This window comes from Thunnus thynnus, chromosome 11 (assembly GCF_963924715.1).
Source record: "Thunnus thynnus chromosome 11, fThuThy2.1, whole genome shotgun sequence".
NCBI classification, from domain to species: Eukaryota; Metazoa; Chordata; class Actinopteri; order Scombriformes; family Scombridae; genus Thunnus; species Thunnus thynnus.
The window spans coordinates 4,123,160-4,139,390 of record NC_089527.1 but is presented as its reverse complement, the minus strand read 5'-3'; the positions used below and the strand labels follow the sequence as shown (position 1 = coordinate 4,139,390).

General features: G+C 37.1%; 2 protein-coding genes across 2 annotated transcripts; one reads left to right on the top strand and one right to left on the bottom strand.

Annotated features, from left to right (window-relative positions):
- Positions 1–408: 408 nt before the first annotated feature.
- tyw5 (tRNA-yW synthesizing protein 5) lies at positions 409–5,665 on the bottom strand. Its single transcript, XM_067602895.1, has 8 exons — positions 5,499–5,665; positions 4,844–4,998; positions 4,683–4,752; positions 3,702–3,746; positions 2,454–2,591; positions 2,019–2,106; positions 1,722–1,838; positions 409–860 (listed from the first exon to the last, which is right to left on the bottom strand). Exons 1-8 carry the CDS (start codon positions 5,577–5,579, stop codon positions 541–543), a joined length of 1,014 nt encoding a protein of 337 aa, XP_067458996.1. The 5' UTR covers positions 5,580–5,665; the 3' UTR covers positions 409–540.
- A 360-nt stretch (positions 5,666–6,025) lies between these two features.
- On the top strand, positions 6,026–10,330 carry maip1 (matrix AAA peptidase interacting protein 1). The gene is made up of 5 exons (XM_067602894.1): positions 6,026–6,358; positions 8,254–8,325; positions 9,587–9,713; positions 9,803–9,953; positions 10,079–10,330. Exons 1-5 carry the CDS (start codon positions 6,065–6,067, stop codon positions 10,155–10,157), a joined length of 723 nt encoding a protein of 240 aa, XP_067458995.1. The 5' UTR covers positions 6,026–6,064; the 3' UTR covers positions 10,158–10,330.
- The last annotated feature ends 5,901 nt before the right edge of the window (positions 10,331–16,231 follow it).

The following is a 16,231-nucleotide window of genomic DNA, read 5'->3' as shown; positions in this document are numbered from 1 at the left end:
TAAAATCTGTCTTCAGAGCAGAGGTTATAATTGCTGACAAATACTATACATAAATAAACACTTCAACATATCATTACATATCCTTACATTTACATTATAGTGTGTTATAAGTAATTTATTAAATGTTTATATCCTACTTATAAATGCTAAATAGGAGGAAGTCAAATGTTATTTTGCTGGACTTGTGTTGATTCTCTGTGTGGTCTGCACCTCACTGTGTGTGTTGTCAAAATTAGAAACAATAGATAAAGAACAACATCTTTAAGAATACTTCAAGATAAACATGTGAAAGTAATTATGTGCAGAAATGTCTTTTTCTAAACACTACTGTAAAAGAAGCTCAGGAGGAGGAACGCTGTAGGTGACTCTCAAAATATCAAGAGAAAAGACAAAAAGCTTTGTTGTTATTTTTAATCTTTATGAAATGTATTAACAAGTATAATAAAGACTTTTTCAGCAGGAAGTCAAAATGAACAAACCAAAGTAAAACCCAAATGCATTAAAGGTGTTTTATGATTTACATCACAGTTCTCTGGACTCTCATCCAGGTTTGGAGGTAGGACTGCTGGGTAATGTGCTGTTCAAGTCCTCCTGTGTATTTGTGTTTAACAAACTGTCACAGTACGTCCGCTTTTGGATACGCTGAATCATACGGCGCCCGTAGAAGTCCCTATAATCAGGTGGAAGTTCATCCAGAGTGTGCAGCGCTCTCTCCAGTGCCTGAAGGGCTCGAGTTGCAGCCACGGGGTCTTTATTACCGTACGGGTCCTTTTTATCGTAGCTGTCTGCAGGTAGATGGCGCCAGAACACGTTAACACCCACACCAAACTGCAGCGCCAGGGTGTTATGGAACCACAGAGCTGCAGAAACAGTGACACTGGATTACGAAAAGTCTTTCATATATGAGGAACTGATTACTTAAATTCTTTGTTAATATATTACAGCAGCAGGTACTAACTGCGATGTGTTTCATCAGTGTTAAGATCAAAGAGGACATAACATGCACATTTCCAGGTCTATATTTATATTACTGGAATATCTATATATCTATCTCTTTAAAAACTCCTTATTTATCTTATACTGGTCCTTTATGCAGCCCCTCAGTTCAGCCTCTGTCTGAAACAGGCTGTTTTAGCTCCTGTCCCTTTAAGGCCCGCCTCCTGATAAGCCCACTCTGTTCTGATTGGTCAGCTTCAGGAAGCTTCCTCCGATTCCAGAGACTATGTAAACAAACAATAGTCGCAGGATATCACTTCTTTTTCCTGTTTTTTACTCTAAAAACTTTTCAAATACAGCCATACATGAGCCTGAATCTGATCTGAAATATGCAAGTGGACAACGTGAACAACTTGTGGAACAACGTTAGCAACTGAGCTACAGAACAGACGGCGGTTTGTGGGCATGTGTGCATAATCTGGTGTCATCATGAGGAGAAAGTCAAGTACACTCTACAAATGAAGCATTCAGACGAGGCTGAAGCCCTGGCTTTTACTCGCAGGCAGCATCTTTACATATGTTCACCTCAAGTTTTGGAACTTTGACCATCTTTAACGTAGATATCCGACATTATAACACTATGTAAACGACAGAAAATCACAAGGAGCATGTTATGTCCCCTTTAAGCTTTCTCCAGACTTGTTCTCCTGAGTTTTTTATAAAAACAAATTATATTATGATGCCATTTTCTGGAGGAATTGGTTAATGTGAACAGTCGGCCTTACCAGGGATAAAAAGCAGATCTCCAGGCTCCAGCACACACTCATATCTCTTTGCCTTCACAAACTCAGGAAACAGTTTCAAATCTGGGGAGTCGATGTCCAGGACCTCTGATTTATCACCTGATGGGTTCAATTATCATTAAAAATTACATTATAATATCATACCAAGCTATCAAACATATCTCATTCATCCCAACAAATGGCATCAATGTCAGAGCTGAGTATGAATGTGCACCAGGCTGAAATATTCTCATCAATATAAGCATTCAAACCCACAGACATCTTCCCATAGCTACTTGCCTGACAGATACAGGTGCAGTGCATCCTGTGGGCTGTAAAGAGCCACCCTCTTCATCCCTGTCACCTGAGCCAGCAGGTTATCCATCACCTGAAGAAATGAACACCCAAAGACAAGAAGCGAGAGAGCTTATTGAGGCGAGAATCCTCGAAACTAAATTGCAAAAAATGTTATTTCCTGAAGAAGAACAGTTCTAAAATCTCAGACACAATGACCCAGAATACAGTAAACCTGAGCTGTGAGTCTCTGTAGTCAATAATTTAAATCCTCTTAACACACAAGATGTATAAACATTAATACACATACATCCCCGCACTGACTTTCTGCTCTGTATGAAGCATCAGACTCTGCTTGCTGCTGAAATCTTACTGCCGACCTATTTTTTTCAAACCTGTGGACCACCTTGCAGCTCCTCCACCACATAATACAACACTCACATCGTAATGCGTCCACAGCTGCAGGCCACAGGAGCTGATGCGGAAGACACTGGAGAAAAACTGATCGGGGTCAAAGAAGTGTGGGGTATGAAAATCCTCCGCCAAGTCTGGGAACTGTTTACTCAGATCAGCAGGTTCCTGCAAGAGAGAAACGTACCTGTGTCACTTTCACATTTATATTTCTGGGCTGCATTCACAAACATCCTCAGGCTAAAGGTAGCTCTGAACTGGCCAAGTTAGAAGAAACATAAGGAACGTGTTAGTCCTAACTTCAGGACTCCTTCAGTTTTTGGTCTGAGACGAATTCACAAAGCATTTCATATTGCATGAGTTCATAAGGATTCAATCAGTGTAGCTAAAACACAATAACATGAGAGATGAGGGTTAACACAACTCTCCACTACTTGAACACTGGAAAAATGCAGTTTTAGATTACAACCACCGTCTGTCAGAATTATTCATCAAACTAAAATTACATTCTTCAGGTCCCATCCATTTTCTTTTCTTTGACAGTTTAAGTCTACAAATTCAGCCAGTCTGCCGCACCATGTGTACTGATGAATATTTTCCTTAAAGATCCCCTCCAGACACGTTTTAGGACTTATAAAAATCCTCTGCTTGGAATAATAAATCGTGTCTGGCATGTTTTTTTCCAAAAAAAAAATGTTACCTTGTCAAAAATCACATTGTTTATTTCAAAAGTTTAACCGCTGGACACAAGATGTCTCCTTGTGTAGGTGAATACCAGACCAGGACCGGCTCCAAACTAGTTGTGATGTCACAAATCACGCTTGCAGGTAGTCGCCTTAAACTCAGATTTAAGGTGAGAACAGAGAAACTTTCCACTTTCAGCAGAAGAATGTGAAAACAAACTCTGCACCTACGTCATTCTGCACAGCGAAGTTCAAACATGCAATTAAAGGAGCAAGAAGAAAAACATATTTTTGACTGGAGGGGAACTTTAATATTAGATCACTGTGGAGATAGTGACTAAGTTCATTCATGAAACATGATGTTATCCGTAGCAACGGGGTAAACACCATCGTTTCTCTTAGCTCAGGATTTCTCACATTTCCTTTCTAAAAGTTGATCTCAGCAGCTTTGTTCCTCCTAAACAGCTCCTAGTGGTAACAGCCAGACTGAAAACATTTCTGCTAGATACATTTAGAAATCTACAATAAAAAATATGTATTTTAGTTGCTTGAGGATGTGACAAGTATACATGGTAATGTTTCATCTTTTCGATACCTTTCGGACGTCCTCGCCCAGCGATCGAAGATAATAACTCTCATCCTGAAACAGAACACACAGGTTCGTCTTATTAAAACAATAAAACATCCTGTAAAAAATATTATTGTAAGAGCCACTTCAGTACATCATTGTAGCTGGTGAATTGTTTATATTGTTATCACATGTTATATACTGTATGTTATAATATTATTTAAATTCATACAATAGATAAGTCTTATTTTGAATAGTGTTTTATAAATGGACTACACTAAGAATGTACTTATTTTTGCTATTATCTTTTCTTGAAGTACTATGATAATTGGTTATAGAGCCACAACAATTAATCGATTAGTCAATCAGAAAATTAATCGCCAACTATTTTGATAATGGATTAATTGTTCTGAGTCATTCTTTGAGAACAAAAATACCAAAGTTCTCTTGTTCCAGCTTCCTAAATACAAATATTTTCTTTATTTTTAGTCCTTTATGACAGTAAACTGAACATCTTTAGACTGTGGACTGTTGCTCGGGACACAAGATATTTTGTTATAGACCAAACCACTAATCGATCAATTGACAAAATGACTGACAGATTAGTAGATAATGAAAATAATCCTAAATTGCAGCTGTAATTGGTTATTTACGACAGTTGATAGGGACGTAAGACAGTTTTAATGTGCATAGGTAAAAAAGTTTAGCAACAACGTGGTGGTAAGATGTGAAGAAGTCTGCAAAAAACTTTGAATCAAGCTTTCAAACGTGCAAGAATGTGTTTGTTACAGTGTAGGAACAGAACATGAAGTCAGTAATGGACCAGGCACAGGTTGTTGTGATATATAATTTCCCTTTTGGACTTGTGAGAACTTTGGGGTTTTCACAAGAAAGTTGGATTCAATTCAGTGGAACATGAGTCAAAACTAAGATACACCACAGAGGAAGTGGCCTGTAGGAAACTGGAGCATGATGAAACAGCCACTATACTTATTTTATGATATTTACCTCACACAGGAAGAAGTCAGAGTGTTTTTTCTCAGATGCCCTTTTCACAAACTCATTGAATGGCAGAGTCCTGTGAATATGAGACATAGATGAGAAATCTGCAGAGACGGAGGACTGATTTATGTGTGTGAGAGAGAAAGACAAAGAGAGGAAGAGCTCACTTGTACACAAAGTTTTTGTGAAGGAAGTTCATCTGTGGCACAGTGGATACATGAATTTTCACCTCCTTGTTTCCTCCTTTTTGTCCAAGATACTCGACTGTCCACTTTTCCAGGCACGGTCCGAGACACACACCTCTCAACACGGCTGGCCTTCGCTGGAAAATAATAATTACATTTTATCTGTAGGTGCACGCTGCAAATAAAGGTACTCATAATCCAATATCATACACAACTCAGCACAGAAACACTGTCCTAGGAAACACAAAAAGGGAATTCAATGCTAAAAAGACTGTAAATGTGTCAGATATCCACTTGATATGACTAACTCAGACTGCTGAAGCTGAATATAAACTTCACATCAACTTTTAAATTCATTTTTGCACTAAATGACTGTGTGGACACACTGTGGAATTTGGCCTCCATCACTTACATTGAAAGCACATTTGAATTGGATCTTTTAATATCCAGTCCAGAACTGGAGGAATGTTTGCAGCGAGGAAAACTTATTTCAATGTTCATATGGACACCTGACTGTTGTTTTAAGACAGACTTGAAAAACTGTGAACCTGTCCTTTAAACCTAATGCGAAATCTTTCCTTTTCGTTGGAGACTGTAATCTGCTTTTTCGCTGTAAGAAGCAGATTTATGATCTTACCTGTGGATAAATATCTCGCAGAAAAACATCTCTGTCTACTTCTGTAAATATCGGCACAGGTATTTTCTCCTGAAACTCCATTTAACATGATTAGCTGAGAAAATTCACAAGCTAGTGAAGGTAAACAGCAGCGGGTGTCACAGTATTAGTGTTCCCCACAGAAACGAAAGACGACTGAGTCAAAGCCGACTGTAAAAAAAAAAAAAAAACACAAAAAAACAGGCCTTTAAATGATAAAACATTGTTCTTTTTTAAAATGAATTTCATAAACAGCACTCAGTTAAATTAGTTTTATCTGTTTTTAAAAATCTAATGATTTTTTATGATTTATCTGTTTCATTTTGCTGCCTTTGTGAAGCACTTTGTAACGTGGATTTTTGGAAAGTGGTCTACAAAGAAATACTATTATCATTATTATTATTATTATTGTTGTTGTTGTTGTCAGTGTTCTGATGTAGACGTATGTGTATTATATATATATATATATATATATATATATATATATACTATTTGTTCCCAACCGGAAGATACAAGTAGACGGACAGGAAATATTGTAAGGTAAAAAGATGGCCGTGTTGATCAGAGGTTGTTGCAGGTTTCCATCAACATTCAGCTTCAGTCGTGTCGTCCTGAGCGGCTCCGGTAAAACGCGGCTTCCTCTCTCAGCACCGGCCTGTGTGGCAGCGGCGGTCCGGCCGTACAGCTCGGACAGCGGCGGACAGAAACAGAAGCAGACGGTCGTGTTTGTCGGCATCCCGAACCCCGTCATCTGGTTCCGCACAAAGATCTACTACTTTCTGATCAGAGCTTACTTTGATAAAGAGTTTAACATCGAGGAGTTCACAGAAGGAGCGAAACAGGTCTGCAAAAACAAAATGGGTTTATTCTGTCATAAAATAACCTTCAAGTACTGTACTTAAGTGCAATTTTGAGGTACTTTACTGACTATTTCCATCAGTGGTGGAAGAAGTATTCAGATCCTTTACTTAAATAAAAGCACTAATGCAGGAATGGAAAAATACTATATTACAAGTCCTGAATGAAAAGTCCTACTGCAGTAAAAGTACTTAAGTATTATGAGCTTGATGTAGTTAAAGTATTGCAGTAACTGACTGATATATTATTATATATGACATGATTAGATTATTAATAGTGAAGCATCAGTGTTAGAGCAGCATGTTACTGTTGTAGCTGCTGGAGGTGGAGCTAGTTTACACTACTTTATATACAGTTAGCTAGTTTAGTCCAGTGGTTCCCAACCTAAGGGTCGGGCCCCTCCAAAGGGTCAGCAGATAAATCTGAGGGGTGGTGAGATGATTAATGGGAGAGGAAAGAAGAAAAAACAAAGTTCTGATATACAAATCTGTTTTCAGTTTTTGGACTTTTTCTCTAATCTTTGATTTTTGCTGAAATATTGGATCATTTGAACATTTATTGAAATGAAAGCATGTGAGAAGTTTAGAGGGAAAAATCACTATTTGGTGGAGCTGTTAACAACTCATAGACATGTGAAATGTGACCCCGACTACACACTGCTTTTTGTAAGACGTCAAAAGCCAAAAAGGTTGGAAACCACTGGTTTCATCTTTAACAATGTGTTGTATTTTAAAAGCTTGTTATATTATCCATTGTGTCAAATCTTCATCTGAAAAGTAACTAAAGCTGTCAAATAAATGTAGTGGAGTAGAAAGTACAATATTTCCCTCTGAAATGTAGAAAGTAGCATCACATGGAAATACTCAAGTAAAGTACAAGTACCTTAAAATTGTACTTGAGTACAGTACTTGTGTAAAGTTACTTTGCACCACTGGGGATCAGAGGGTGATTTATGGTTTCATAATCTGGCTAATTTGGGCGCTAATCTAATCTGAATCCCCAACAACCACGCACAAATCCAGACAGACAGGTGTTATTCATGGAAAGCCACTAAGGATTTGTGACATCACAAACATTTTTGAGCCAATCGTAGTCCAGTATACAAGTGTGATGTGTAAACTTGAAGCGTCCAGTGCACAAACACTGAGGATGGACATGAGGAGACATGTTGTGTCCAGCAGTTAAACTTCTGATGAAAAATATTTACCATAGATTCTTGATTTTTATTTTAAAACATTAGCTTCTAATTTCAGTTTGTTGTACAGTTGGTTTTCTACTTACTATTTGCTTTTGTTCCCATATATAGATTTAATTTAATTTGGATTTATGGGTAGTTTTCCTCCACTTTCATGTTTTATTCCTGCGTGCTCTGTCCTTTATGTACCTACTGTACATGGTCTGTTTATTCTTGTGCTGCTGTCACACCTTATTTAATCAATAAAGTGATATCTTAAAACATCTATAAAGGCGATCTTTAAATAACTTATTTCCTGATTGGTCCTGAAACATTACAGTTAGAGCCCAACAGGTAAATCTGCCAATATTAGCTCATCACAGACATATTTGTATCAGCATATATGTAAGCTGGCAAATGACACAACATTGAAATACAGAAATACCAAAGATATTTTGTGAAACAGTGACTTGTCTATTTTTCAACTATAAAACGTCCTGCTGTCTTTTGCACTTCTTTGTTGCAATTGTTAAAAAAAAAAAAAAAACAATTTTAAGGGAACCTTTTATTATTGTAATAGGTTTTGTAAAAAGAAAAAAAACAACATATCAGCCCTTATATTGTTGTTGGATATTTTAAACTTATGATCTTGATTTCTATTGTTTCATGTTTGTGTTGTTGATGATGTTTGTTTAACTCTTGCAGGCCTTCATACATGTTTCCAGACTGCTGTCACAATGTCAGTTTGAAGCCTTGGAGGGGTTGGTGGCGAAAGATGTGAGTATTGGAACCGAGGAAGCCCAAACCTTTACTGCACTTTACTGATGTCTCCTCTGCTTTACACAAAGATACACACAATGTAAAAAATCCTATAGTACATAAAGGGCACGTTGGCTCGGAGGCTCAGTGGTTAGCAATGTTGCCTCGCAACAAGAAGGTCCTGGGTTCAAACCCTTTGCTTGGGTTTCCACCAGGTGCTCATGTTTCCTCCCAACATTAAAGACATGTATGTTAGGGTTAATACTCCTGTCCTGACCACTGGCCCTGGCAAAAATAACTGGAGTTGGCACCCGGGAGCTGCACCGCAGCTGCTCACTGCTCCTAGTGTATAGGATGGGTCAACTGTAGAGGACAGATTCCATTTCAATGTATGTGAGTGCTGTGAAATGACAATAAAGAATCTTAAACCCTCACAAGTCCCTCACAATGATAAAGTTATGTTTTGTGTTTTGGGCAGCAGCTTGAGTTGGACGAGCACAAATATTTAAAGAACATCCCATTGTTCAAATTTCAAAATCACTTCAGTTATAAAACGACATAAACTGACCAAAGTGCTTTACGACTGGCAGACGTTTTAATTATCATAGTAGGAAAAGCATGGGTTGCTAATAACATGAACGATGGCTGTGTTCTACGGCTGCAACTAAAGCTTATTTTCATGATTGATTAATCTGTCAATTATTTTCTTGATTAAATGATTAGTTGTTTGGTCTATTAAATGTCAGAAAATTGGGGGGGGGGCGATCACTGTGTCCAAAAGCTTATGTCTTCTTTTGACTTGAACAACAGTTTACTGTCATAGAAGACAAAAAAGAGATTCACATTTTAGGAGCTGGAATCAAAGAATTCTGGCATTTCTTCTTAAAAAATGACTCAAAATGATTTATCGATTATCAAAATAGTTGCTATAGATTAATTTTCTGTCAATCGAAACTGACTAATTATTGCAGCTCTACTTTGTTCTATTTACATGTCCCACTAAGTCATGACAGTGTGACAGTGAACCAGCATGATCAACGACCAAGATCATGAAACAGAAGCAGCTAAATAAAATTCAACCATCATTAATTTCATTATTTACGCCTGGAGCTTTTCCTACTGTGACATGTCACCATCAAAGAGGCCTGTTTTCAAGGCACATAATCAAGACGTCTGGTGTCATGTCAAAGGATAAACGTTCAGTATTTTGATACTTGTATATAACAGGTGTAATCGCTTTGCTGAATTTCAGCTTAGCCTCGTTTTCATGTCTTTGCAGTTGATCGGGAAGCTGGAGGAAAAATGCAGCCTGCTGCCTGTGAGCTACATGAAAGCACTCTCTGCTGATGCAGATACGATTATGCACACTACACCCGGAGACGTGGGAATCTACTACGATGATAACGGTCAGCCAACAGAATCAATGTGGACTTTTATTATTCATTATGTTGACACATTACAGGAAACACATCAGTGTAATTTTTTTTTTTTTCAGGGAGGAAGTTTGTGAGTATTTTGATGCGTTTCTGGTATCTGACCAGTGCACGTCTTCCTGACGACTCCGTGGAGGGAAGTCGCATCTTCCAGGTGACCTTAGGTGAAGAAGGAGAAGCAGAATCCAAGAGACTGCTAACTGCACATTATGAGTGAGTGTATAATTTTTTTTTTTTGCATATAAAATATTAAAACTGGCTAATTTTTAGCTGCATGATGTTTGTATGACTAAGAACATGCTCTTCTAATCCTTATTTTTGGCTTTGATTGCTGACAGATTCCAAAGGGAGTTTACTAAAGGAGTGCCACCAGACTGGACTATTACGAGGATAGAGCACTCCAAGCTTTTAGATTAAGGTTTGGTGGTTTTGATTCGAGGCAGATATGCCGGTGGAAACCAGTCAAAGACACAAAATTCCCCTCAGTATTTGCTTTCATGAAATTGAGGAAGAAACTGTTGAAGATAATCTACAGAAGGAAAAAAAAAAACAAACAAGACGCAGCTCCTCACCAGAAAAATCAAAGGAAAGCACCAGGACACACTTGGATTGATCCACTATTTGCACTCTACATATCTGTTCTCATAGATGCAGAACTGTCTGCAGTAATTCTGTGTTGCAGATTCCCAGAAACCAATAATCACAGCCCGACTAGAGCTGTGAACTCTTGCTCTGGAAGGTTTTGTACATTGGGGAATGAAACCAGAGGTGTCAAATGTTAGTTTAATATAATTTATAGACTTATTATAACTATTGTGTAATATCAGAGGGGATTAAAAAAAACATTCTGAATTGTCCCGATGTAATAAATATCTCCATTTCAAGCAAATACTGAGGATTATTTGACCTACATCTGGTCTTATGGATGACTGAAACTGCAATGAGATTTTCTCTTTTTGTCAGTCTTAGATCTGCTGCTGTGTACACTTTCAAATTTAGATGCAGAATGTGTTTAAAGGTAAAAACACAGGTGTGGACTTGTTTTGTCTTCCCTAGAAGGTAACACACCTTGTCTTTATTTTGATTAAAGACTGATTGTCTCTCATCCTCTATTAAAGAACTCATGCTTCTCTATGTAGGACTGTGTAGCATAAAGATGTGAAAATTCCATGTGCCAGATTTGAACAACCATGTTTGTTTGTTTTTTCTCACACAGAATATTTGACCTGTTGCAATGTCGTGGCTCTGACACACATGCTGTATACAATATGAAATATACTGTATGTGTGTACATGTGTTTGTAATGGTGAAGGCAGCTTCGTGCAGCTGCAGCAGATCTTTGATTGTTTTATTAAATATTAGAAAAATGAAGAAAGTGTGAAGAATTTGTAGTATGTCTTGTTTTAAAACTATCGTATTTTTATCTTTTTTTTCCTAATGTATTCCTGCAAATAATCAGAGTACAGGCAAAGGCACCTGTGTGCATAATTATTAATTACATTTTTCTGATGTTTGAATGATTAAAATTAAAATGTGTATCTTAAAAAAAAAAAAACAAGTGCACAAACTACAGGCAAAGAAGCACTAATGGAGAAATAAAAGACAGGTTCACAATTTTCAAGTCTTTCTTGAAACAGTAGGGTCAAATGAACATTGAAATAGGCCATCATCATCTTCCACCTGCAGCTCAACAGGGAAACACTGTCTGAGGAAACACAAAGAGGGAATTTGATGCTAAAAAGACTGTAAATGTGTCAGATATCCACTTGATATGACTAACTCAGACTGCTGAAGCCTCATATAAGCTTCACATCAACTGTAATATGCATTTTTACACAAAATGACTGTGTGGACACACAGTGGATTTTGCCCCCCATCACTTACTTTTAAGCACATTTGAAGGGGATCTTTTAATAGCCAGTATAAACAGGAGAAATGATTACAGCAAGTATAACTTCTTTCACTGTTTAGATGGACATCTGACTGTTGTTTTAAGACACACTTGAAAAACTTGTGAGCCTGTCCTTTAAGTAAAAGGTTATTGAAAGTCCCCCTCCACTCAAAAATATGTTTTTCTACACTTGGATATTTTGAGCTTCACTGTGCAGAGTTTGACACAAGAAGGCTGTTTTCACATTTATCTGCTGAAAGTGGAAAGTTTCTCTGAGCTCATTGAAAATCCAATTTCAAAGGGCGGGCCTACGAGCATGATTTGTGACATCACAACTAGTTTGGAAGCCAATCCTGGTCTAATATTCAATTTAAACAAGAGTGATGTGGAAATTTGAAGATTTCAGTGTACATACACAGAGTGTATGTACACTGAAGAGAGTACTGATGAGAGTAGACTTTACAGTGAAGTAGAAGACATCTTGTATCCAACAGTTAAACTTTGAAATTAAAAATATTTGTATATTTATAGATTCTGGAATTTTAAATGAGAGATAAGGAGGAGCTGTAATTTTAAGGATTTTAACAAGACAATTTAACCATTTTTTGTGGAAAAACCATATCAGACAAATTATTATTCAAAGTAGAGTATTTTACATACATCTAAAACATGTCTGGTGGGGATCTTTTAAAAAAATGACTGACATAAGACAGACTTAAAGATAAGTAAAATTGAAACTAAATGTAAATTGTTATAAAATAATTTATCACAAGCAATTCCTGGTAGATAAATGATGTTACTCGCTCCTCGCTCTCCCATTGGTCCGCTTCCTTAACTCCTCGCCTCCCATTGGCCGAGCGACCTGTCAATCACTTGTATTTGTATAGTATGTGGTTCCTGTTGTGGGGTTGAGAGTCGCCGGTGTGCATGACAGCCTGCGCGGTGTCTCCCCCCGCTGGCAGAGGAGTTTACTGATTGAAAACGGAAACATGGAGATTGCCCAGCTATAAAATTTGAAACCCAGACTTACAGTTGAACCATGAAACTCGCCACTGTGGTTTTTTACGGTTTATCTCTGGGGCTGCTGGCGGTTGGCCTGCGAGAGTTGCTGACTGGCTTCGAGGAGAACAGATGCAGTATGACCTAGGCTATATGTGTGAATACCCGGAATACCGCGTAAGTATTCAGGCTAATTATCACCATTTATACATCATAAAAGATCCATAAATCACTAGCTAGCGTTCCGTATTGCTAAACATAGGTTAATTACATCAGGTTAATTATCCCTGTCAAGCATCTTTTTAAGCTATTTCCTGAAACCTCCTACCTGACAGAGCAAGTAACGTCAGGTTAACTGTTACATAGCTCACTATTTATTCCCTCAATGGCTTTCTATGAATAACACCTGCCTGACTAGCTGGATTTGTGCGTGGTTGTAGATTCAGATTAGATCAGCGCCCAAATTAGCCAGATTATGAAACCATAAATCACCCTCTGATCTCCAGTGGCTCAAAGTACTGGTATTGGTACAAATACTGTACTTAAGTACAATCTTGAAGTACTTGTACTTTACTTGAGTATTTCCATTTGATTTTATACTTTATACTTCCACTACATTTCAGAGGGAAATATTGTACTTTCTACTCCACTACATTTATTTAACAGCTTTAGTTACTTTTCAGATGAAGATTTGACACAATGGATAATATAACAAGCTTTTAAAATACAACACATTGTTAAAGATGAAACCAGTGGTTTCCAACCTTTTTGGCTTTTGACGTCTTACAAAAAGCAGTGTGTAGTCGGGGTCACATTTCACATGTCTATGAGTTGTTAACAGCTCCACCAAATAGTGATTTTTCCCTCTAAACTTCTCACATGCTTTCATTCCAATAAATGTTCAAATGATCCAATATTTCACCGGAAGCATGGAGCTCTCCAACAGTCCCAGATCTGCACACTTTTGCATAGTGGCCCTTTTTGTTACATTTATTGCAAAACACATCTTTGGCTGGACACTGCTGTTTGCTATGAGATGGTCTACCACACCTGTTGCAGTATGTGTCACTATATGGCTGTGACTGAGGGTGCTTGTTATGTCTCTTAAAGGGCGTTTTGCACTGCTGCTTAACTTTGCCTTTGTTGACCATTCACTGCTGCACTCCAACATTGTCCATATTAGCTGCTGTAGCCATTGTTTTGAAGTTGCTCACTAGCATGTCCTGCTGTTTTTTTACTTGTTCACTTTGGCAGACACGAGTGGCAGCTTTCTCCAGTGTTAGCTCTGGGTCCATTTGAAGTTGCTCGGACAGTCTTTTGTCTCTCAAGCCCACAAGTAACCTGTCGCATATCATCTCACTGTGTAGTTCTCCATAGCCACAATGTTCGGACAGACAATACAGCGCTGTGATGAAACTATCCAGACTCTCCTGCCTGTATTGCTCTTGGCCTTGTGAAGCACATTGTGTTGCTCTCTGTATGAAATGTGCTCTATAAATAAATGACTTTGACTTTAATGGTACTTTATTTAACTTTATTATAACAGTACTTTATTTAATTATCATAACTGTAGTTTATTTAGTAGTCTAGTAGTTTACAGTAGTTTAGAGGAGATTGTGAAATACCATGATATATATTGTGTATCGCAATATAGCCTAGAAATATTGCGATATTACTTATAGGCCAGCCCTAATGACAAGGGACTAAACACTGACGTTAAACAACACAAATATTTCACATAAAATAGCGTTCAACACCATGTACAATACCAAATCAAACTAAACGAGACAAACAAACAAACAATAACATAACATATTATTCAAATATGATCTGATAAATATCCAGGGTCCATCAAATCCATGATCATAATCAAGGAGGGCTGAGGCTGCCCATTCCATTGACAATACATTCATGAAGTCTTTTAATCAATAATCAAGCCTACAACACTTTGGTTTGTGTAATTTCCAATTTGTCATAATAATACGTTTAACTGACATAAAAGCTAATGCAATGATGTGGTGCATGAATTTTGACTATATATTTTCTACCTTTCTGCCGAAAAGGCAAACTAATGGACATCAGGGTATTTTTGCATCCAGAATAGAAGACAATCTCAAAATGTTCCAAAATATTCCAAAAGCTCCTCATGGGAAGGCAGTGCCACAACAGGTGCATATGTGTTCCTGCTTCTCCAAAGCCATGCAGCACACATTTGAAAGGGATTGATCCATTTACTTTAATCTACATGGTGTGATATGAGCCCTGTGCGCAACTTTTATTTGTAGGGTTTTGCGTCTTACTCATTTGGATACATCTGTTGTGTTTTTTAAAGCCGTCTCTCACTATGCTGTGGTCAGGCATACACCCAAGTCCGTCATCTCCCACTGATACTGAATGGAAGATAAGCTGTGAGGAGCGACAAGGGACATCAACTTATTTAGTGCTGAAACTAATCTCCTCCCCAAGGCGTTTCCCCTCAATTTATTGTCCAGATCTCCATTAAGCCCCATGTCCATGTTCTTTGAAATAAGTATTCTTAAGATGGCTCGTGTAAATATGATTAAAAACTCAGCATCTCTCACATCAAACAGATTTTTCAACTGGTTAGAGGGTACCGTATCCCCATCCTTCACAATCTGCACTGTAAAAAAAAAAAAAAGGTAAAAAAACGGTAAAAAGTCTGGCAGCAAAAGTTGCCAAACACTTACCGTCAAGTAACAGTAAAAAAAAACCTTTAGTTATTTATTTTAAAAATACGGATATTTACTTTGGACATTGTCTACATTTTTACAGTCCAACCGTCACAAAATAAAAAGAAAATCTCATCATAACAAATGTATAAATCTGCACAAAAACTGAAAAAGATTGCAGAACTACCTTAAAATTACCTAATTTAAATGAAGACTCTTGTTTTCATACAGTAATCTTGTAAATTCATAGGACTATCCAATCCATCCACAAGAACTCCCCATCAAAGTACAGATTTCTGGATGTAAAACACAGAAAAATTATGTAAAATTACATTCAAATTACCCTCCTTTAACACCCATTAATGGTATCTTGAGAGCTTTAAGCTTTTATTTTATGTGATTATCCAATCTATTTACAGTAGATCCCTGGTAAATGTTGGTTTTATACTGTACAAAAAAATAAGATCATGTGATAATAGTTTACAAAAACATAATTTTAATAATGATTACCTGATATAAACATTATTTGACAGTAATTCCAATATATTTACAGGCTTTTCCCATAAATGTATGGGGTTTACTTTATATAAACATTATTTTATCTTATTTAAAAGCAACTGTCAAATATATCTACATACATTTCCCCATTCATGTGTGAGGTTAACTTTATATAAACATTATTTAACAATAATTACAAGCAGCTCTGCAATATATTTTCAGGCTTTTCCCATAAATGTATGGGGTATACATTATATAAAAATTTTTTGACAGTAATTGAAATCAACTCTCCAATATATTTACAGGTTTTTCCCATTATTGTATAGGGTTTACTTTATATAAACATTATGTGACAGTAATTACAAGCAACTCTCCAATATATTTACAGGCTTTTCCCATAAACGTATGGGGTT

Bases quoted from the DNA above. Each gene is read 5' to 3' on its own strand.
- tyw5 (XM_067602895.1), bottom strand. From the start codon at position 5,579: ATGGAGTTTCAGGAGAAAATACCTGTGCCGATATTTACAGAAGTAGAC. The intron at 2,592-3,701 runs GTATCGAAAAGA...TCTCTCTTGCAG, and splicing joins TGGGCGAGGACGTCCGAAAG to GAACCTGCTGATCTGAGTAA. The intron at 2,107-2,453 runs GTGAGTGTTGTA...TCATTTCTTCAG, and splicing joins AGCTGTGGACGCATTACGAT to GTGATGGATAACCTGCTGGC.
- maip1 (XM_067602894.1), top strand. From the start codon at position 6,065: ATGGCCGTGTTGATCAGAGGTTGTTGCAGGTTTCCATCAACATTCAGC. The intron at 6,359-8,253 runs GTCTGCAAAAAC...TAACTCTTGCAG, and splicing joins TCACAGAAGGAGCGAAACAG to GCCTTCATACATGTTTCCAG. The intron at 9,714-9,802 runs GTCAGCCAACAG...TTTTTTTTTCAG, and splicing joins AATCTACTACGATGATAACG to GGAGGAAGTTTGTGAGTATT.